This window comes from Perca fluviatilis, chromosome 18 (assembly GCF_010015445.1).
Source record: "Perca fluviatilis chromosome 18, GENO_Pfluv_1.0, whole genome shotgun sequence".
In the NCBI taxonomy this organism is placed as follows: Eukaryota; Metazoa; Chordata; class Actinopteri; order Perciformes; family Percidae; genus Perca; species Perca fluviatilis.
Genome location: NC_053129.1, coordinates 8,482,682 through 8,506,546, shown reverse-complemented (window position 1 = coordinate 8,506,546; position 23,865 = coordinate 8,482,682). Strand labels below are relative to the sequence as shown.

At 37.9% G+C, this 23,865-nt stretch overlaps 1 protein-coding gene across 1 annotated transcript in view; it reads right to left on the bottom strand.

Annotated features, from left to right (window-relative positions):
- LOC120546377 (mucin-5AC-like) overlaps positions 1-23,865 on the bottom strand; it is a 61,321-nt gene that overhangs the window by 14,309 nt on the left and 23,147 nt on the right. The window contains exons 19-57 of the mRNA XM_039781304.1: positions 22,353-22,505; positions 20,154-20,324; positions 19,845-19,889; positions 19,576-19,728; positions 18,775-18,945; positions 18,453-18,497; positions 18,187-18,339; positions 17,379-17,549; positions 17,070-17,114; positions 16,804-16,965; positions 16,513-16,677; positions 16,361-16,396; positions 15,600-15,647; positions 15,061-15,105; positions 14,794-14,946; positions 13,984-14,154; positions 13,681-13,725; positions 13,411-13,563; positions 12,597-12,767; positions 12,373-12,408; positions 10,471-10,518; positions 6,242-6,310; positions 6,031-6,099; positions 5,888-5,926; positions 4,875-4,937; positions 4,595-4,666; positions 4,449-4,487; positions 4,248-4,316; positions 4,039-4,110; positions 3,894-3,932; positions 3,622-3,693; positions 3,476-3,514; positions 3,275-3,343; positions 3,066-3,137; positions 2,921-2,959; positions 2,720-2,788; positions 2,511-2,582; positions 2,366-2,404; positions 2,094-2,165 (exon numbers count right to left, since the gene is read on the bottom strand). Of these exons, the coding sequence (XP_039637238.1) occupies positions 2,094-2,165; positions 2,366-2,404; positions 2,511-2,582; positions 2,720-2,788; positions 2,921-2,959; positions 3,066-3,137; positions 3,275-3,343; positions 3,476-3,514; positions 3,622-3,693; positions 3,894-3,932; positions 4,039-4,110; positions 4,248-4,316; positions 4,449-4,487; positions 4,595-4,666; positions 4,875-4,937; positions 5,888-5,926; positions 6,031-6,099; positions 6,242-6,310; positions 10,471-10,518; positions 12,373-12,408; positions 12,597-12,767; positions 13,411-13,563; positions 13,681-13,725; positions 13,984-14,154; positions 14,794-14,946; positions 15,061-15,105; positions 15,600-15,647; positions 16,361-16,396; positions 16,513-16,677; positions 16,804-16,965; positions 17,070-17,114; positions 17,379-17,549; positions 18,187-18,339; positions 18,453-18,497; positions 18,775-18,945; positions 19,576-19,728; positions 19,845-19,889; positions 20,154-20,324; positions 22,353-22,505 (3,414 nt within the window). The remainder of the gene's footprint in view (positions 1-2,093; positions 2,166-2,365; positions 2,405-2,510; positions 2,583-2,719; positions 2,789-2,920; positions 2,960-3,065; positions 3,138-3,274; positions 3,344-3,475; positions 3,515-3,621; positions 3,694-3,893; positions 3,933-4,038; positions 4,111-4,247; positions 4,317-4,448; positions 4,488-4,594; positions 4,667-4,874; positions 4,938-5,887; positions 5,927-6,030; positions 6,100-6,241; positions 6,311-10,470; positions 10,519-12,372; positions 12,409-12,596; positions 12,768-13,410; positions 13,564-13,680; positions 13,726-13,983; positions 14,155-14,793; positions 14,947-15,060; positions 15,106-15,599; positions 15,648-16,360; positions 16,397-16,512; positions 16,678-16,803; positions 16,966-17,069; positions 17,115-17,378; positions 17,550-18,186; positions 18,340-18,452; positions 18,498-18,774; positions 18,946-19,575; positions 19,729-19,844; positions 19,890-20,153; positions 20,325-22,352; positions 22,506-23,865) is intronic.

Below are 23,865 nucleotides of genomic sequence, written 5' to 3'. Positions count from 1 at the left end.
AACGCTTCACAGCTCTCAGGGGTCACCCAAGAAAGCTGTGGTCAGATCAAGGGACCAACTTTGTGGGCGCCAGGCCAGTATTACAAGAGCTTTATGAGTTCTTAGGAAGCATCGACAAGGATCAGGTCCAGGAGAAGGCGGCAGCTGTGGGAACCGACTGGATGTGGGTGTTTCACCCGGCGGACTCTCCCCACCGAAATGGGGCAGCTGAGGCAGCTGTCCGTGTACTAAAGAGAGCGCTGAGCAGTGTTGGCAAAGAAGGTAACCTGACGGCGCTGGAGTTCCAGACCCTCCTGTACCTGTACCTGGCGGCTAACCTGTCAAATGAGAGACCAATCGGTGCCAGAGCCCAGGTACAAGATGAGGCCGTGGAAGTTATCACTCCCAACTCTCTTCTGCTCGGTCGTGTAGGACCCAGGGGGGACTCCCGAGGGTTTGAGTATCCAACTTACCCTGTTGTGCACCTGAGAGCAATCCAGATCGAGGTCGACAAGTTCTGGAAGCGGTGGAGCCAGTTGGCGGGTCCGGGCCTCTACATCCGTCAGAAGTGGCACGCGCCTGCTAGGAACGTTGCAGTGGGGGACCTGGTGTGGTTAGCTGACCAGAACGCGCTGAGGGGCCACTTCAGGCTGGGTCGAGTCGTGGAGGTGCGTCCTGACGTGAAGGGCGTAATACGAGATGTGAGAGTAAGAACATGTCGAAGCTGTCCGTGTTTTGCGCGGACAGCCCAAGAGAAGCCGAGGTGTGGAGAACTATCCCTCCACCATCCTCCACAGGACGTTCGGAGGTTGGTGGTCCTGCTTCCAGTGGAGGAGCAATAAAAGGCTACCCCACCATGGTGTGTTTCGGTTGGTAAAGGACGGTAAAGGATCCCCACCATGGTGTGTTTCGGTGAAGGATCAAGACCCCCCCCCCACTACCATCCTCCCGGAGGCTGGTGGTGTGTTTCGGTGAAGGAGGTCGTAATGTCAACGAGGACAATGTATGTTGTTTATGGACATTAAAACTGCCTTGAACCTAAAGTTATTCATGTTGTGACATAGTATGTTCATATGCAAGAATGCGATGTTATATGCATGGTCATGGAGAGGATTTCATGGTTAGAAGTTTAACTGTTTATTATGGTGGCCTATTTGGATTCTAGAATCAGTAGGCCAAGTGGGAGGTGTAGAACTTTCCAGCAGGTGTTGCTATTGTTTGTTTATATATATATATATATGTATATATAAAAAGTAATGGATGTTATGATTATGTTCTGTAATATTTGGGAAAATAAATGTATACATTTACTACCTTATTCCAAATGCAGGCATGTTTTATGTTGTATTTCATATATGTTATAATCATGCCAGGTTACAGGTTTGTTTTATTATCATTCCTGGTCACCAGACTGTGTGTCTGCTCAATTAGTCACAGTGCGCAGGCGGTTCGCCTTTAGGTTTTTTTTTCATTCAATTAATGGTCAGGACTGGTACGCCTTGCCGGTGAGTGACTATAAACTAGCAGTTTGCTAGTAATTCAAACCAAGGATTAATATCATATGATTGTATCATTTCATTGGTTAATTCTGGGTTTTGTGTTTGTGTTTTCATTACAGGTTTACAACCTGGCTTGCTAACTTACTAATTTGCTAACGTCACTAACAAGCTGACAGGCTAGCATAGTGGTAGCAATCAGGCTACCTAGTGTGTGGATACTTATGTGTTGTGTGCGCAATAAAAGTTCATAAAAGTGGCCCGAGTTGTATCCGCCGTACTTGTCCTGAAACCCTTCCAGTGGGGAGTTTATTGAGCTATAGTGGTAGCTAGCTTAGTGAAAACTGGACAGTTACCATATGTTATTGCTTGCAATACAAACAAAATCTATTATAGCCCAAATTACTTACTATACAGTTTTAGTACATATTTTATGGACAAGTATGTCACATAATTATTTCAAAGCACTTACTTGTTACAGTTGTTGGTGTTGTGGTAACAGTTGTTGAGTCTGAAAAAGAAAACAAATCATAATTATGTGTATTAAAAAGAGAGGTACAATTTAATAAACAGCAAGAACTAGTTATGGAATGCTACGTCATCTTTTGAAAAACGTACTGGTAACTGCAGATGTTGGTGATGATGTGGGTGTTGTGGTGTTTGGATGTGTTGTAGCAATAGGTGTTGAATCTGAAAAGAACGTTTTATAATCAACAAACAGTCATCAAATATGACAATATGAAAGGCATAGTCACATCCAAATCATTTTGTTACCATATGTCATTGCTTGCAATACAAACCAAATCTATTCTAGCCCAAATGACTTACAATAAAGTTTTAGTACATATTTTATGGACAAGTATGTCACTTAATTATTTCTAAGCACTTACTTGTTACAGTTGTTGGTGCTGTAGTAACTGTTGTTGAGTCTGAAAAGAAAACAAATCATAATTATTTGTGTTAAACAGAGAGGTACAATTTGATAAACTACAACTACTATTTATGGAATGCTACACCATCTTTTCAAAAACTTACTAGTAACTGCAGATGTTGGTGACATCGTGGGTGTTGTGGTGTTTGGATGTGTTGTAGCAATAGCTGTTGAATCTGCAACGGTCATTTTGTTACCATATGTTATTGCTTGCAATACAAACCAAATCTATTATAGCCCAAATTACTTACTATAAAGTTTTAGTACATATTTTATGGACAAGTATGTCACTTAGTTATTTCTAAGCACTTACTTGTTACAGTTGTTGGTGTTGTAGTAAGTGTTGTTGTGTTCACACCTGTTGTAGCAATTATTGTTAAGTCTGAAAAAGAAAACAAATCATAATTATGTGTATTAAACAGAGAGGTACAATTATAGCCCAAATTACTTACTATAAAGTTTTAGTACATATTTTATGGACATGTATGTCACTTAATTATTTCTAAGCACTTACTTGTTACAGTTGTTGGTGCTGTAGTAACTGTTGTTGAGTCTGAAAAGAAAAAAAATCATAATTATTTGTGTTAAACAGAGAGGTACAATTTGATAAACTACAACAACTAGTTATGGAATGTTACACCATCTTTTCAAAAACTTACTAGTAACTGCAGATGTTGGTGACATCGTGGGTGTTGTGGTGTTTGGATGTGTTGTAGCAATAGGTGTTGAATCTGCAACGGTCATTTTGTTACCATATGTTATTGCTTGCAATACAAACCAAATCTATTATAGCCCAAATTACTTACTATAAAGTTTTAGTACATATTTTATGGACAAGTATGTCACTTAGTTATTTCTAAGCACTTACTTGTTACAGTTGTTGGTGTAGTAGTTAGTGTTGTTGTGTTCACACCTGTTGTAGCAATTATTGTTAAGTCTGAAAAAGAAAACAAATCATAATTATGTGTATTAAACAGAGAGGTACAATTATAGCCCAAATTACTTACTATAAAGTTTTAGTACATATTTTATGGACATGTATGTCACTTAATTATTTCTAAGCACTTACTTGTTACAGTTGTTGGTGCTGTAGTAACTGTTGTTGAGTCTGAAAAGAAAAAAAAATCATAATTATGTGTGTTAAACAGAGAGGTACAATTTGATAAACAACAACAACTAGTTATGGAATGCTACGTCATCTTTTGAAAAACGTACTGGTAACTGCAGATGTTGGTGATGATGTGGGTGTTGTGGTGTTTGGATGTGTTGTAGCAATAGGTGTTGAATCTGAAAAGAACGTTTTATAATCAACAAACAGTCATCAAATATGACAATATGAAAGGCATAGTCACATCCAAATCATTTTGTTACCATATGTCATTGCTTGCAATACAAACCAAATCTATTCTAGCCCAAATGACTTACAATAAAGTTTTAGTACATATTTTATGGACAAGTATGTCACTTAATTATTTCTAAGCACTTACTTGTTACAGTTGTTGGTGCTGTAGTAACTGTTGTTGAGTCTGAAAAGAAAAAAAATCATAATTATTTGTGTTAAACAGAGAGGTACAATTTGATAAACTACAACAACTAGTTATGGAATGCTACACCATCTTTTCAAAAACTTACTAGTAACTGCAGATGTTGGTGACATCGTGGGTGTTGTGGTGTTTGGATGTGTTGTAGCAATAGCTGTTGAATCTGCAACGGTCATTTTGTTACCATATGTTATTGCTTGCAATACAAACCAAATCTATTATAGCCCAAATTACTTACTATAAAGTTTTAGTACATATTTTATGGACAAGTATGTCACTTAGTTATTTCTAAGCACTTACTTGTTACAGTTGTTGGTGTTGTAGTAAGTGTTGTTGTGTTCACACCTGTTGTAGCAATTATTGTTAAGTCTGAAAAAGAAAACAAATCATAATTAAGTGTATTAAACAGAGAGGTACAATTATAGCCCAAATTACTTACTATAAAGTTTTAGTACATATTTTATGGACATGTATGTCACTTAATTATTTCTAAGCACTTACTTGTTACAGTTGTTGGTGCTGTAGTAACTGTTGTTGAGTCTGAAAAGAAAAAAAAATCATAATTATGTGTGTTAAACAGAGAGGTACAATTTGATAAACAACAACAACTAGTTATGGAATGCTACGCCATCTTTTGAAAAACGTACTGGTAACTGCAGATGTTGGTGATGATGTGGGTGTTGTGGTGTTTGGATGTGTTGTAGCAATAGGTGTTGAATCTGAAAAGAACGTTTTATAATCAACAAACAGTCATCAAGTATGACAATATGAAAGGCATAGTCACATCCAAATGTAACAGTCATTTTGTTACCATATGTTATTGCTTGCAATACAAACCAAATCTATTATAGCCCAAATGACTTACTATAAAGTTTTAGTACATATTTTATGGACAAGTATGTCACATAATTATTTCTAAGCACTTACTTGTTACAGTTGTTGGTGTTGTGGTAACTGTTGTCACACCTGTTGTAGCAACTGTTGTCGAGTCTGAAAAGATAATTACATATGTTAAGCTGAAGATAGACTTGACAAGTCATTGTGGGTTTTGTAGTGTTCACATGTGGTGTAACAGTAGGTGTTAAACCTGAAAAGTGCATTTTACAATCATAGGTAACACATTCTTTGAAGGGGTGTGCATAAGACTGACATAACGGTCATGAACCTGGAGTCTTAATAAATGTTTATGACTGTTACATTAAGTGTAATTTGTTAAATCCTGACATTTTTAATGCAAAGTTAGCATTGTTCGAGACGTTTGTTTTTTGACATCTTCTCATTAACATGTTATGAGACCAGACTGACGACAGTGATAACAGTACCAAGGGGATTTAATAAGTTTTGGACAGATAAAGTTAGCTTTAGGCTAACATGACTTGTTACTTAGTCTCTCATTGTCAGACCTTCCTCCACAGTGCTGCGGAGGAGGGTCTGGCTAGTCCACACAGCATTCCGGGATGGGAGAAAAACGTGCTGTGGTTTATTGGCATTTTGTTTTGGTGGAACATGTGTACGTTCTAAGGTTGTTTTAGTCATGCAACCGAAAACTCAGATTGGACAGATAGTCTAGCTAGCTGTCTGTATTTACTCTGCAGAGATCTGAGGAGCAGTTAACCATAGTCCTCATAAATTGACCGGTGTTTAAAATTTAAAAAAAGAAAGCGGAAGGTAATGGACATCTGGCCAAAAAGTATGATCATCTGTTATTGCTGATAATAAAAATCCAAATATATTACGTACTGTAAACCTTTACATTTTTCAGGTAAAACTATTTGACATTTCAATAAAGTCAAATTTGGACTTTATAAAATGCCATGAAGTGATTTCACTATTAAATGCTTTTATAACTGTGTCATGAATAATTCCCTCAACCTCAAGTAAAGTGGAGCTCAGATCAAGTACTGTACTTTATACTATAACAATTATTTCTAAGCACTTACTTGTTACAGTTGTTGGTGCTGTAGTATCTGTTGTTGAGTCTGAAAAGAAAAAAAAATCATTATGTGTGTTAAACAGAGAGGTACAATTTGATAAACAACAACAACTAGTTATGGAATGCTACACCATCTTTTGAAAAACTTACTAGTAACTGCAGATGATGACATCGTGGGTGTTGTGGTGTTTGGATGTGTTGTAGCAATAGGTGTTGAATCTGCAACGGTCATTTTGTTACCATATGTTATTGCTTGCAATATAATCCAAATCTATTCTAGCCGAAATGACTTACTATAATGTTTTACTACTGTACATATTTTCTGGACAAGTATGCCACTTAATTATTTCTAAGCACTTACTTGTTACAGTTGTTGGTGCTGTAGTAACTGTTGTTGTGTTCTCGCCTGTTGTAGCAACTGTTGTTGAGTCTGAAAAGAAAAAAAATCATAATTATGTGTGTTAAACAGAGAGGTACAATTTGATAAACAACAACAACTAGTTATGGAATGCTACACCATCTTTCGAAAAAAAAATTCTGAGATTATTTCTGATCAGTCAAATAATTATAATGACACATTCAGATTTTTTTGGTCAATATCATTGTATGTAAAATGTGACCAAAAATCGAGCCTCTTCCTTATTTCATCCATAAATTCCTGTTAAATGAAAAAAACAACCAGGGGATGGGAAAAGGGTATTTTACAATAACTTTGAATGCAGCACGAGGCTGGCGGTGCGCATCTGTTGTTTTTCAGACAACGGCAGCTACAGGAATCCTCTACAGTGAAATACAGACAAACTTCTACACTTAGCTGTCAGCATTTTAACTGTGTTTACTCCAGCTGCTAGCTAACGGTAGGCTAATGTTACCTGCTGCAAAGTGTAGTGTTAACTAGCGTGACATGCGGCAATGTTTTGGTTGCCTCTAAGGTCCATTTAGGAGCATCAGAGAGAAGCGCAGGCATTTAAGTGGAATGAGGCACCGGTAGATAACGGTCGTTAAGGCACCGGTGCCGTAACAGCTGAATATTCTAAATCATGATGAAAAAGTAGAGACGATTGTAGACGAAAATGAAGTAGGTTTTATTTTATGCAAAACATTTGAGTCTCGTCTTTTTTCATCAACAATAATGCATGTTAATTTAGTCTTAGTTAGCCTTTTTGGACATTGGTGCAGTCTCGTCATCATCTCGTCTTAATCATGGAAAAAAGGTCGTTGACGAACATATTTAGTCTCGTCTCGTCTGACGAAATTAACACTACTCTGAGCTTAGTGGTCTGTGGATGGTGGCACCTTGATGCTGTTTGTTGTGTTTTTGGCGTAAAGGTTAAGGGTCCAGATTAACTTAAGTCACACAATAACACAAACTAACAGAGACAGCAGGAGACCATCAACTCCTGTATAACTGCAGTTGTTGGTATAGCTGTGGGTGTAATAGTGTTGAGTGTTGAATCCAGAACAATAATAACATTTACTTAATTTATTTAACATGCAATTCATCTAGTTTTGTTGTATAGCTTCTAGAAATTCTGCATTGACCTGAATATAATACGTTTTTGCACCCCTTTGAATAGGTTGCCCTATATTCCAACAGGTTCTCACTCCCATCTCATAAAATACGGACGCTTGGTCAGGTGCCTTTGTCGTTGTTAGACGCTAAAAGTCTCCTTTAGCGTCATATAACGCGCTTTAACTAAACGCCTTTTGACGCAGTTATGTTAAGGAAAATGTCGTGGGTGGGCTTACATTTCCGTGACACGTGGGAACGGGACGGTTGAGTTTAGGAAAAGGTCGTGGGGGGCTTACGTTTCCGTGACACGCGGGAATAACGGGACGGTTAAAGAAGAAAGCGACTTTAGGAAACGTGACAAGCGGGGACACGAACCCCCGTCTCCTGGGTGAAAGGCATGTGTTTGACCCATCCGCCACCCTATATACCCTCCCTACGCGGAAGTTTGGTCTTACATACTACTTGCTAAACCTCGTTTAGCTGCCTGCTCTCCCCGGTACGTTATACAAACACGCTGAAGGAGGCCTTTTTCGTCGCTTCAGCCACTGTCCAAACGTCCGTATTTTACGAGGTCGGAGTGAGAACGGGTTGTATATTCGGGGTCTAGACTTTTAAACACCAATATACAGTACATCCACAACAACAGGTGGCGCCAATGACTGTAACCTGAATCAAGTCAATCAAAACTCATAATAATAATTCAGACTGCAGGCAAAAGTGACCCAAATCCGACTTTTTTGCTCATATCTGATTTTTTCATGACAGTTTCAAAAGCCCAAGTCACATGACATCAGATCTTTTCCGGTTCTGATTTGGGCCACTTTCATAGGCAGTCCAAATCCGTTACAGGTCGGATAATTAAAAAATGTGACCTGAGTCTGGACAGTCAGATCGGCATTCATGCAACTCTGACGTCACTCTAGAGCAACCGTCATCACAATTCTGTGCCGAGAACAGCAAGCCCCCAGGAACAGCGGCAGGCTTTGATACAGAAATGAGCATAGCAGCCAATGGTGGAATTGCAACATTTTTACCATAGACTTTACATGGCAAAAGACACTTCTATATATCAGTGAATAAATGTTTGAGTTACATGAACTTACAAGTTGGAAGACTTAAATAGTCTTTATTTAAATCATTATGTTTTAAAAGTTGTAACATGTAATAATAGCCAAATCCAGAGTTCTTTAACTAGGCAGACCCACGGGGCAGATCCGCCCTGCACTACAGGCTCATATGACGGTTTTCCCGAGTTGCTGTAGCTGTAATAATGGATATAATGGCTGTAATTCATCATGTGTATTATCTTATAATACATCCGAGCGCTGTATGCTATAAAGCCTTTAACATGGATGTAATGTTATTAATGTCTCTATTCCCAAACTGCAGTTAAAAAAAAAATTGGATCTGTGAAAATATCGGAATTGAGCATTAAGGCCTGCAGTCTAATTGTAGCCGAATACTTCTTGAGGCCGTATGGGTTGTGCAATAATAATATCATGGTGTTCTGTTTATGTGGCCTGTGCTCTTATTGATTTGCACTTTGCACACTTGTGGATGTTTTTTTTTTCTCTATTTATTAAGTCTTATTCTATTTATTGATTTTTATTGTTATTGTAAGTGCAACTAATGTTGTCAATGCCGGAGTCCAAAAAGATTCCCTAAGTGGACAATAAAGTACAAATAAGTAGTGAAAATTAGCAAACAAATGACAGGAAGTTTTGATGAACACATTTGTCAAACTACAAAGCAGCAAATTAATTGTTGACCTATTATTTTCCAATAAAAATATTTTCTTCATTAAAATAAGATTTGTTCTTCATTAAGTCTTTTTCCAAAAGATGAGACTTAAAAAGGGGGGGGGGGAACTGAACCTTGATGATGTTATGTGAGGATTTGTTTGGTGCATTTTCAGGTAAGACTGACATATTTCTGCAGATAATTAAACATATTATTAAAATGTTTTGGGGGGTGTCTGAGTAGGGCCAAGGGTAGCGCACGGCTAATCCTGTACTGTATCCAGTACTAGCTTCCTTTTGCCGGCTCTTGTAAAGACAAAGCCTAAGTAAATTGTTAAATGATATTCCATTAGAAGTTACACTTTAGTTTGATCATTAAATCAACTGCAAATATTCATTGATATTCAAATTTAAACAGATAGAACATAAGCCCAAAAGTGGACATGTTGTAGGAATGTTTACATCTGTTGTTACAAAAGGTGTCGTGTCTGTAACGAACATTTTGTAGTAAAAACACATTTCAGCCCAGATCATTCACAGAATCATAATGATTCAGCATTTTTATTGTATATGTTTTAGATATAAAAAATTACGTAGTTCATGTATAAAAAGTAATAGTAATGTTAACAAATGCATTTACTTGTTACAATTGTCATTGGGGATGTTGCGGCTGTAGTAGTGTTTAAATCTGTTGTATCAGTAGTTGTGGGTGTTGTAGTGTTCAGGTCTGATGTACCAATTGATGTTGTGTCTGTAAAGAACATTTTGAACCATTAGCAACTGTTAATAATGGAATACACAATCGCTTCATTTAAAATCATAAAAAGGACTACAACACTTGTTAGAATTGTTGGTGTTGTAACTGTTATAGTGTTTGCAGTGTAGGATCTGAAAAGAACAGGCATTAGTTATATACTTATAATGACAATCTGATCTTGTCAGTGGCAAAAACAGCACTTTAAGCGGACGTACTGTATATTGAGAATGCGCATTTGCCCTAAATGATTACATTGCAGCATGGTTCACAGCTGCCGGTTACCGCACTCTCACTCAGTACTGAAACAATTTCAAAGCTCTTTCTTCATATTAGTTACTTGGACACAAATGCATGGAAAAATAGGTTTCAGGTTAAAAAATACCAAAATTCCACTTAAAGTTTATATCATGTTTACTATACAATTCTTTTGCATAAATAACACTTAAAAATATGCTGTAATTTAATAAGAAACAACACCTAATTTAACCCTAACCACAACTCTGTAGTATTGGTGCGGAATCTAAAAAGTATGCCGATAAAATCAGAGGAGTGTTACCTTTACCTTATTTGTAAATACTTACTGGTCACAGCAGTTGTGGGTGCTGTTGTCGTATAAACAGGTGTTGTGTCTGAAAAGACAATTTAAATACCATTTTATTGAAATCAAATTCATTGGACTACCCATGCACTATGGATTCCACTGTTCTTTGCAATTCCATGCTTGATTGGTGATAGCAATATAGACATAAATATGCCAGTGTTGTCTTTTAGTTTACTGTATGAGTTTATCTCTTCTGTTATTGAATGTATCACTTAGTTGTTGTGGTAGTTGTAGTGACATGATTGGTTCCAGCAAAATCTCTCTAAGTTTAGGCACCAAAACATCTAGTTAAGATTAGAAAAAAACATTGTGGTTTGGATTAAAACACCGGTCCCCGTAAGAATTACTCCAGGGACAAAACCCCCTTTTCCTGGGTGAAAGTCTTGTGTTTTCCCTGGGACACACACTCTGTACCGCCACTTGAAACCCCTGTGTTTTATGACCCACCCATCCACCACAACCTCCTCCCTAATGGAGCCGAGCGGTCTTATGCAGCAGCAGTTAATGTAGTACATACAGCAATAAATACAGTACGTGAAATACATACAAATTATGGTGCATTACTCTTCATAGTTGTATGTACGAATGGTTCATGAGAACAGCCAGCAGAAGCTCGATATATCAGAGTGAATAAGCAACAGACTGAGTAAAGAGGTAGAAAAAGTAGTGGAGCACCAGGCAAAAACACATTTAGGGCCCTATCTTGCACTCAGCGCAATTGCCTTTGTACACCGACGCATGTATCATTCCTATTTTGCACCCGACGCACAGCAGACTTTTCCCTCCACAGACGCACGTCAGTAAATTAGGGAATGTATTTGCACTTCCGGGGGTTGTTCAGCGAAAAGAGGAGGCGTGTTCAGGCGCAAATGTTCTCTGGTGCTATTTTGCAGTTTCAGAAAACAATTCCGCCACTGACCAGGAAAAACCTGGTCTAAAGTCAGTGGCGCTAGTCTAAAGTCAGTAGCGCATTATTCAGATGCTATTTTAGGGGCGCATGCTTGGCCATAATGTAGCGTGCGCACAACACGCATACACTTTGCTTCTCTCATCTACAGAGCAGTTCCCATTTTTGCAAACCATACATTATTACAAGGAAAAATATTACTGAAAATGCGCTTCAAGTGTTTGGATAGATCAGGAGGCACTTTACAGTACAGTCCTCAAAAAGTCGCAGCATTCTTTGTGGCTTGTTGTGTTTTACACAACATTTCCATGAATCATGGATGTGTTGATGACATAAATGAGGAAATATTAGAGGACTTAAGGAGACGTGATGTTGAACTACGGTGGGATTGGACAATTGAAGGTCCGGGATTGGCAATGCTTGATGCGCTCCTAGTGGAGCGGGTGGACGGAGATGGAGTGGGGGGAGGAGGAAGGGGCACAACAGGAGCAGGTGTTGCGTTTGGAGGCCCACGCTCCATGGCTGCAGCAATCCTCTCCAGACTTGAGGAGATGCGCCCGAGAGGCCGCAGCAACATTGCCACCCGGCCAAGACATTTATTACTTTGCCGCATCCCGGACAGCTCCCACTGGCGTGCGCCAGGCAAATCCACCATCATAATAGCAACCCGCCACGGAACAAGCGTGCCTGCTCTTAAAGGGAATGTGAGATGACGCTCTGATTGGTTATTTTCACGTTACACCCAAACCACACCTAGCTACTTCAGACCAACCCATTTTAGATTTGCGTCGGGCGCAAGACTCATTTATCCCGCCGGTATAATAGCAACAGCGTCCACAACACAAAGTTACGGTTTTGCTTTACTGTACTCGATAAAATAGACTTTGGCCCCTGATCGAAACAAGTAGGCGAATTTAGTGTGAAGAAAAACTTTACAATTCATACAGGTCTGAAAAATACACTGGTATTTCATACCATTTGGAGTAGTTGGTGATGGGCAAATGAAGAGATCTGTTTGAAAAACAGATGGAGACAGAGTCATTCCTGAAAACAAGTACTTGTATCTTATTTTCATAACATCTTAGTAGTGATAATAAGTTAGCTCAAATCCCTTTAATATTGGTGTAGGTAAAACCAAATGCCGATCATCCCTTTAATCGTCAATATATGAGTATATAAGTTCAAAACTGATTGCTTACTGTATTGATCAGCAGGCCGGCAGTATTGTCCATCAGGAGGAATGGCATTGATACATCCACATGTGTCATCAGTGATGTTGTCACAGGATCCATATAGGAAACACTGGTCACATGGCCAACGATACTGATCCTCACATAAACACTGGTAACCACCACTGCTCGGATAGCAAACTGGAAACATACGTATTCATCAGTGTTTTTAAGGAACACAATAACACGTGGCTTTTTTGTGAAAACATTTATATAGCTAAACAAATGTTTTCAATCTACACTGTTTAAGCAAGAAGTGGGCAAGAAAGCAGTGATTGTAAAATAACAGAAAAAACTGGGTTTTTGTAAGCGCCCTATTCACACAGGACTAGTATTACCAAGGAACCTCATGTGATTCAGAAGTTACCCTGCCACATCTGTGTTTTGTGCGGCGCATTTTTCATGTGATAAGTGAAGTCTGTATTTTATTTAATTTACTGACGTTATCCCCCACATATGATTTCAAGGCTTTCCTTTATCATTGCCAACACAGCCAATACAACCCTGAATCACAGAGATGCCAATTCGCACAAGACTAATATTATCACACTCTGTGTGCCTCTGTGTTTGGCAAAATATGGTAGGTAATTTGGGGTACAATTTTTATTTGACAAATTACAGCTATGGCAGATTCGCACGGATTTAAGATCACGACCACCGCCGTAATTATTACAAATAACGAGAGGTCCCCAGGTAATACTAGTATGTTACCGATATAGCTTTGAGAGAGCATACAAAATAAATAATGGTAAAAAAAAAAGTTGTGTACAGTCACTATTCTTACCTGTAGAAATGTTGGCCTCAGAGATTTGTATGTGGTTGTTGATGCTGAAGGGGTAACTGATGCTTCTCAGAATGGTCCTCAGTTGATTTATTAACGTAACATCTGTGGTGTTCAACTCAACAGAAATTATGTATTCATAAACAACTGGAGGAGCTGCAGAAAAAGAAATTAAAAGGCAAGATGAGGGACAAGATAGTCTCTTGTTTCACAATAAGGTATAACACATATTTGATGATGTTGAATGATTAAATATTGTCCATTAAGTCTTACTTGTAGGGGGTGGAGAGGGTGTTGTCACAGGACAAGCTGTGAAATCTGGAAAAAGAGAGAGGAGTAGACATTAAGTACAATAGAAATCTTGCAAATCTGCTTTTCAAGATGTGAATTTTGCTCATTTTGTGAAATGATTGTTCATTAATTATAGACAGTACCAACCACAGACGTAATAAAAGACACTGTAAATTATGCACAATGCGAGGCGTCGGCCATGATTGCTATTAGAATTGTTGCAACATATTACATGTCAAAGTTATTAACTAAATTCTTTTAAAACAGTTGCTTAAACTGCCTTACTGTATTGATCAGCAGGCTGGCAGTATTGTCCATTAGGAGGAATGGCATTGATACATCCACATGTGTCATCAATGATGTTGTCACAGGATCCATACAGGAAACACTGGTCACATGGCCAACGATACTGATCCTCACATAAACACTGGTAACCACCACTGCTCGGATAGCAAACTGGAAACATACGTATTCATCAGTGTTTTTAAAGAACACAATAACACGTGGCTTTTTGTGAAAACATTTATATAGCTAAACAAATGTTTTCAATCTACACTGTTTAAGCAAGAAGTGGGCAAGAAAGCAGTGATTGTAAAATAACAGAAAAAAATGGGTTTTTGTAAGTGCCCTATTCACACAGGACTAGTTTTACCAAGGAACCTCATGTGATTCAGAAGTTACCCTGCCACATCTGTGTTTTGTGCGGCGCATTTTTCATGTGATAAGTGAAGTCTGTATTTTATTTAATTTACTGATGTTATCCCCCACATATGATGTCAAGGCTTTCCTTTATCATTGCCAACATAGCCTATACAATCCCAAATCACAGAGATGCCAATTCGCTAATTCAAAGACTAATATTATCACAAAACCTCTGCATTTGGCGAAATACGATAGGTCATTTGGAGTACAATTTTTATTAGATAAATTACAGACATGGCAGATTCACACAGATTTAAGATCACGACCACCGTCGCAATTATTACAAATAACGAGAGGTCCCCAGGTAATACTAGTATGTTACCGATATAGCTTTGAGAGAGCATACAAAATAAATAATGGTACAAACAAGTTGTGTACAGTTACTATTCTTACCTGTAGAAATGTTGGCCTCAGAGATTTGTATGTGGTTGATGATGCTGAAGGGGTAACTGATGCTTCTCAAAATGGTCCTCAGTTGATTTATCAGCGTAACATCTGTGGTGTTCATCTCAACAGATATGATGTATTCATAAAGAACTGGAGGAGCTGCAGAGGGAGAAATTAAGGAAGAGGAAAATATAGTCTCATTCTCGTTTCATAATAGGGTATGACATATATTTGATGGTATTGAATGATTAAATATTGTCCATTCAGTCTTACTTGTAGGTGGTGGAGAGGGTGTTGTCACAGGAAAAGCTGTGAAGTCTGATGGAGGACAAAGAGACAAGAGTGGACATTAAGTACAATAGAAATCTTGCAAATCTGCTTTTCAAGATGTAAAAATGTTGCTTATTTGGTGAAATGATTATTCATCAACTATAGACAATGCCAACTACAGTACATATGTGATAAGAGATATATGATTACATTGCAGCATGGTTCACAGCTGCCGGTTCACAGCTGCCGGTTACAGCGCTCTCACTCAATAAACCAATTTCAAGGTTGTTTATATATAGTTACTTAGACACAAATGCATGGAAGAATAGGTTTGAGGTTCAAAAATACAAAAATTCCCGTTTAAGTTTATATCATGTTTACTATACTAAAAAAGTATTTTACATAAATAACACAAATCTGCTGTAATTTAATAAAGAACAGCATTTACCTTAACCGTAACCCCGTAGTATTGGTGCGGAATCTAAAAAGTATTCAGATAAAATCAGAGGAGTGTTACCTTTACCTCATTTGTAAATACTTACTGGTCACAGCAGTTGTGGGTGTTGTTGTCGTATAAACAGGTGTTGTGTCTGAAAAGACAATTTAAATACCATTTTATTGAAATCAATTCATTGGACTACCCATGCACTATGGATTCCACTGTTCTTTACAATTCCCTGCAAGGCAGTTGATGATAGCAATATAGACATAAATATGCCAGTGTTGTCTTTTAGTTTACTGTATAAGTTTATCTCTTCTGTTATTGAATGTATCACTTAGTTGTTGTGGTAATTGTAGATGCTGTAGTGACATGATTGGTTCCAGCAAAATGTCTCTAAGTTTAGGCACCAAAACATCTAGTTAAGATTAGAAAAAAACATTGTGGTTTGGATTAAAACACCGATCCCTTTAAGGATTACTCCAAAGACAAGACCCCCTTTTCCTGGGTGAAAGTCTTGCGTTTTCCCTGGGACACACACTCTGCACCCCCACTTGAAACCCCTGTGTTTTATGACCCACCCATCCATCACGAACTCCTCCCTAAATGGAGCCGAGCGGTCTTATGCAGCAGCAGTTAATGTAGTGCATACAGCAATAAATACAGTACGTGAAATATATACAAATTACGGTGCATTACTATTCATAGTTGTATGTACGAATGGTTCATGAGAACAGCCAACAGAAGCTCGATAAATCAGAGGTAGAAAAAGTAGTGGAGCACCAGGCAAAAAACATTTAGTGTGGTATAGAATAAAAACTTTACAATTCATACAGGTCTGAAAAATACACTGGTATTTCATACCATTTGGAGTATTTGGCGATGGGCAAATGAAGAGATCTGTTTGAAAAATAGACGGAGACAGAGTCATTCATGAAAACAAACAGTTAGTACTCGTATCTTAAATGTAACTGAGGCACGAAAGTAAAAGTTCAAAAGAGGCGTTCAGCTCCTACCGGGCAGTGGCTGGCAATAAGCCCCATCTGGAGGAATGGCATTGATGCATCCACAAGTATTGTCAATTACATCATCACAGTTGCCAAAAGTGGAGCACATATAACAAGGCCAACGGTACTGTTCTTCACATCTGCATTGGAACGTTGTACCATTTGGGTAACAAACTACAAAGAAAATGGTAATCAGACAGGCAGCTTAGCATATAAAACATGATGAGATATTTGTTAACGTCATTTGCAATGATTTTCAGTGCATGTTAATACATTTTGTAGATGTGTTACTGTTCTTACCTGTAGTAATGTTGATATCATAGATTTGTATGTGGTTGTTGATGCTGAAGGGGTAACTGATGCTTCTCAGAATGGTCCTCAGTTGATTTATTAACGTAACATCTGTGGTGTTCATCTCAACAGATATGATGTATTCATAAAGAACTGGAGGAGCTGCAGAGGCTGAAATTAAAAGGCAGAAGGAATAGATAGTGTCTTGTTTCACAATAAGGCATGACACATATTTGATGGTGTTGAATGATTAAATATTGTCCATTCAGTCTTACTTGTAGGTGTTGGAGAGGGTGTTGTCACAGGACAAGCTGTGAAATCTGATGGAGGACAAAGAGAGAGGAGTAGACATTAAGTAGAATAGAAATATTCCAATTCTGCTTTTCCAAATGTGAATTTTGCTCATTTTGTGAAATGATTGTTCATTAATTATACACAGTGCCAACCACAGATGTAATAAAAGACACTGTAAATTTAGCACAATGCGAGGCGTCGGACATGATTGCTTTCAGAATTGTTGCAACACATTACATGTTAAAATTATTAACAAAATTCTTTTAAAATAGTTGCTTAAACTGCCTTACTGTATTGATCAGCAGGCTGGCAGTATTGTCCATCAGGAGGAATGGCATTGATACATCCACATGTGTCATCAGTGATGTTGTCACAGGATCCATACAGGAAACAATGGTCACATGGCCAACGATACTGATCCTCACATAAACATTGGTAACCACCACTGCTCGGATAGCAAACTGGAAACATACGTATTCATCAGTGTTTTTAAAGAACACAATAACACGTGGCTTTTTTGTGAAAAGATTTGAAATATAGCCAAAGAAATGTTTTGGTTTTAACCTGTTTAAGCATGGTGTGGCCAAGAAAGCACAGATGGTAAACTAATAGATAAAATAGTGTTTTTGTAAGTGCCCTATTCACACAGGACTAGTATTACCAAGGAACCTCATGTGATTCAGAAGTTACCCTCCCACATTTGAGTTTTGTGCGGCGCATTTTTCATGTGATAAGTGAAGTCTGTATCTTATTTAATTTACTGACGTTATCCCCACATATGATGTCAAGGCTTTCCTTTATCATTGCCAACATAGCCTATACAATCCCAAATCACAGAGATGCCAATTCGCACAAGACTAATATTATCACAAAACCTCTGCATTTGGCGAAATATGGTGGGTAATTCGCAGTGCAACTTTTATTTTACAAATTACAGATATGGCAGATTTGCACGGATGTAAGATCACAGCAACCTCCGCAATTATTACAAATTAATAGAGGCCCCCAGGTAATACTTTTATGGTACCATTAGAGCTTTGAGAGAGCATACAAACTAAATAATGGTACAAACAAGTTGTGTGCAGTTACTATTCTTACCTGTAGAAATGTTGGCCTCAGAGATTTGTATGTGGTTGTTGATGCTGAAGGGGTAACTGATGCTTCTCAGAATGGTCCTCAGTTGATTTATTAAGGGAACATCTGTGGTATTCATCTCAACAGATATGATGTATTCATAAAGAACTGGAGGAGCTGCAGAGGGTGAAATTAAAAGGCAGAAGGAATAGATAGTCTCTTGTTTCACAATAAGGCATGACACATATTTGATGGTGTTGAATGATTAAATATTGTCCATTCAGTCTTACTTGTAGGTGTTGGAGAGGGTGTTGTCACAGGACAAGCTGTGAAATCTGATGGAGGACAAAGAGAGAAGAGTAGATCAATACAGTAGACATTAAGTAGAATAGAAATCTTGCAATTCTGCTTTTCCAAATGTGAATTTTGCTCATTTGGTGAAATGATTGTTCATTAATTATAGACAGTGCCAACCACAGATGTAATAAAAGACACAGTAAATTTTGCACAATGCGAGGCTTTGGCCATGATCGCTATTAGAATTGTTGCAACCCATTGCATTTCAAAGTTATTAACTAAATTCTATTAAAATAGTTGCTTAAACTGGCTTACTGTATTGATCAGCAGGCTGGCAGTATTGTCCATCAGGAGGAATGGCATTGATACATCCACATGTGTCATCAGTGATGTTGTCACAGGATCCATACAGGAAACACTGGTCACATGGCCAACGATACTGATCCTCACATAAACACTGGTAACCACCACTGCTCGGATAGCAAACTGGAAACATACGTATTCATCAGTGTTTTTAAGGAACACAATAACACGTGGCTTTTTGTGAAAACATTTATATAGCTAAACAAATGTTTTCGATCTACACTGTTTAAGCAAGAAGTGGGCAAGAAAGCAGTGATTGTAAAATAACAGAAAAAAACTGGGTTTTTGTAAGCGCCCTATTCACACAGGACTAGTATTACCAAGGAACCTCATGTGATTCAGAAGTTACCCTGCCACATCTGTGTTTTGTGCGGCGCATTTTTCATGTGATAAGTGAAGTCTGTATTTTATTTAATTTACTGACATTATCCCCCACATATGATGTCAAGGCTTTCCTTTATCATTGCCAACATAGCCTATACAATCCCAAATCACAGAGATGCCAATTCGCACAAGACTAATAATATCACAAAACCTCTGCATTTGGCGAAATATGGTGGGTAATTTGCAGTACAATTTTTATTTGACAAATTACAGATATGGCAGATTCACACGGATTTAAGATCACAACCACCTATTATTACAAATAACTAGAAACTCCCAGGTAATACTGGTATGGCACCAATATAGCTTTAAGAGAGTTTAAAAAATGAATGATGGTACAAACAAGTTGTATGCAGTTACTATTCTTACCTGTAGAAATGTTGGCCTCAGAGATTTGTATGTGGTTGTTGATGCTGAAGGGGTAACTGATTCTTCTCAAAATGGTCCTCAGTTGATTTATTAGCGGAACATTTGTGGTGTTCAACTCAACAGAAATTATGTATTCATAAAGAACTGGAGGAGCTGCAGCAAGAGAATTACAAGGTAAGGTGATGGCCAAGATAGTCTCTTGTTTCACAAAAAGATATGGCACATATTTGATGGTGTTGAATGATTAAATATTGTCCATTCAGTCTTACTTGTAGGTGGTGGAGAGGGTGTTGTCACAGGACAAGCTGTGAAATCTGATGGAGGACAAAGAGAGAAGAGTAGACATTAAGTACAATAGAAATCTTGCAAATCTGCTTTTCCAGATGTGAATTTTGCTCATTTTGTGAAATGATTGTTCATTAATTATACACAGTGCCAACCACAGATGTAATAAAAGACACTGTAAATTTAGCACAATGCGAGGCGTCGGACATGATTGCTTTCAGAATTGTTGCAACACATTACATGTTAAAATTATTAACAAAATTCTTTTAAAATAGTTGCTTAAACTGCCTTACTGTATTGATCAGCAGGCTGGCAGTATTGTCCATCAGGAGGAATGGCATTGATACATCCACATGTGTCATCAGTGATGTTGTCACAGGATCCATACAGGAAACAATGGTCACATGGCCAACGATACTGATCCTCACATAAACATTGGTAACCACCACTGCTCGGATAGCAAACTGGAAACATACGTATTCATCAGTGTTTTTAAAGAACACAATAACACGTGGCTTTTTTGTGAAAAGATTTGAAATATAGCCAAAGAAATGTTTTGGTTTTAACCTGTTTAAGCATGGTGTGGCCAAGAAAGCACAGATGGTAAACTAATAGATAAAATAGTGTTTTTGTAAGTGCCCTATTCACACAGGACTAGTATTACCAAGGAACCTCATGTGATTCAGAAGTTACCCTCCCACATTTGAGTTTTGTGCGGCGCATTTTTCATGTGATAAGTGAAGTCTGTATCTTATTTAATTTACTGACGTTATCCCCCACATATGATGTCAAGGCTTTCCTTTATCATTGCCAACATAGCCTATACAATCCCAAATCACAGAGATGCCAATTCGCACAAGACTAATATTATCACAAAACCTCTGCATTTGGCGAAATATGGTGGGTAATTCGGCGGTGCAACTTTTTATTTTACAAATTACAGATATGGCAGATTTGCACGGATGTAAGATCACAGCAACCTCCGCAATTATTACAAATTAATAGAGGCCCCCAGGTAATACTTTTATGGTACCATTAGAGCTTTGAGAGAGCATACAAACTAAATAATGGTACAAACAAGTTGTGTGCAGTTACTATTCTTACCTGTAGAAATGTTGGCCTCAGAGATTTGTATGTGGTTGTTGATGCTGAAGGGGTAACTGATGCTTCTCAGAATGGTCCTCAGTTGATTTATTAAGGGAACATCTGTGGTATTCATCTCAACAGATATGATGTATTCATAAAGAACTGGAGGAGCTGCAGAGGGTGAAATTAAAAGGCAGAAGGAATAGATAGTCTCTTGTTTCACAATAAGGCATGACACATATTTGATGGTGTTGAATGATTAAATATTGTCCATTCAGTCTTACTTGTAGGTGTTGGAGAGGGTGTTGTCACAGGACAAGCTGTGAAATCTGATGGAGGACAAAGAGAGAAGAGTAAGATCAATACAGTAGACATTAAGTAGAATAGAAATCTTGCAATTCTGCTTTTCCAAATGTGAATTTTGCTCATTTGGTGAAATGATTGTTCATTAATTATAGACAGTGCCAACCACAGATGTAATAAAAGACACAGTAAATTTTGCACAATGCGAGGCTTTGGCCATGATCGCTATTAGAATTGTTGCAACCCATTGCATTTCAAAGTTATTAACTAAATTCTATTAAAATAGTTGCTTAAACTGGCTTACTGTATTGATCAGCAGGCTGGCAGTATTGTCCATCAGGAGGAATGGCATTGATACATCCACATGTGTCATCAGTGATGTTGTCACAGGATCCATACAGGAAACACTGGTCACATGGCCAACGATACTGATCCTCACATAAACACTGGTAACCACCACTGCTCCGGATAGCAAACTGGAAACATACGATTCATCAGTGTTTTTAAGGAACACAATAACACGTTGGCTTTTGTGAAAACATTTATATAGCTAAACAAATGTTTTCGATCTACACGTGTTGTAAGCAAGAAGTGGGCAAGAAAGCAGTGATTGTAAAATAACAGAAAAAACTGGTTTTTGTAAGCCCTATTCACACAGGACTAGTATTACCAAGGAACCTCATGTGATTCAGAAGTTACCCTGCCACATCTGTGTTTTGTGCGGCGCATTTTTCATGTGATAAGTGAAGTCTGTATTTTATTTAATTTACTGACATTATCCCCCACATATGATGTCAAGGCTTTCCTTTATCATTGCCAACATAGCCTATACAATCCCAAATCACAGAGATGCCAATTCGCACAAGACTAATAATATCACAAAACCTCTGCATTTGGCGAAATATGGTGGGTAATTTGCAGTACAATTTTTATTTGACAAATTACAGATATGGCAGATTCACACGGATTTAAGATCACAACCACCTATTATTACAAATAACTAGAAACTCCCAGGTAATACTGGTATGGCACCAATATAGCTTTAAGAGAGTTTAAAAAATGAATGATGGTACAAACAAGTTGTATGCAGTTACTATTCTTACCTGTAGAAATGTTGGCCTCAGAGATTTGTATGTGGTTGTTGATGCTGAAGGGGTAACTGATTCTTCTCAAAATGGTCCTCAGTTGATTTATTAGCGGAACATTTGTGGTGTTCAACTCAACAGAAATTATGTATTCATAAAGAACTGGAGGAGCTGCAGCAAGAGAATTACAAGGTAAGGTGATGGCCAAGATAGTCTCTTGTTTCACAAAAAGATATGGCACATATTTGATGGTGTTGAATGATTAAATATTGTCCATTCAGTCTTACTTGTAGGTGGTGGAGAGGGTGTTGTCACAGGACAAGCTGTGAAATCTGATGGAGGACAAAGAGAGAAGAGTAGACATTAAGTACAATAGAAATCTTGCAAATCTGCTTTTCCAGATGTGAATTTTGCTCATTTTGTGAAATGATTGTTCATTAATTATACACAGTGCCAACCACAGATGTAATAAAAGACACTGTAAATTTAGCACAATGCGAGGCGTCGGACATGATTGCTTTCAGAATTGTTGCAACACATTACATGTTAAAATTATTAACAAAATTCTTTTAAAATAGTTGCTTAAACTGCCTTACTGTATTGATCAGCAGGCTGGCAGTATTGTCCATCAGGAGGAATGGCATTGATACATCCACATGTGTCATCAGTGATGTTGTCACAGGATCCATACAGGAAACAATGGTCACATGGCCGCGATACTGATCCTCACATAAACATTGGTAACCACCACTGCTCGGATAGCAAACTGGAAACATTACGTATTCATCAGTGTTTTTAAAGAACACAATAAACGTGGCTTTTTGTAAAAAAGATTTGAAATATAGCCAAAGAAATGTTTTGGTTTTAACCTGTTTAAGCATGGTGTGGCCAAGAAAGCACAGATGGTAAACTAATAGATAAAATAGTGTTTTTGTAAGTGCCCTATTCACACAGGACTAGTATTACCAAGGAACCTCATGTGATTCAGAAGTTACCCTCCCACATTTGAGTTTTGTGCGGCGCATTTTTCATGTGATAAGTGAAGTCTGTATCTTATTTAATTTACTGACGTTATCCCCCACATATGATGTCAAGGCTTTCCTTTATCATTGCCAACATAGCCTATACAATCCCAAATCACAGAGATGCCAATTCGCACAAGACTAATATTATCACAAAACCTCTGCATTTGGCGAAATATGGTGGGTAATTCGCAGTGCAACTTTTATTTTACAAATTACAGATATGGCAGATTTGCACGGATGTAAGATCACAGCAACCTCCGCAATTATTACAAATTAATAGAGGCCCCCAGGTAATACTTTTATGGTACCATTAGAGCTTTGAGAGAGCATACAAAATAAATAATGGTACAAACAAGTTGTGTGCAGTTACTATTCTTACCTGTAGAAATGTTGGCCTCAGAGATTTGTATGTGGTTGTTGATGCTGAAGGGGTAACTGATGCTTCTCAGAATGGTCCTCAGTTGATTTATTAACTTAACATCTGTGGTGTTCATCTCAACAGATAT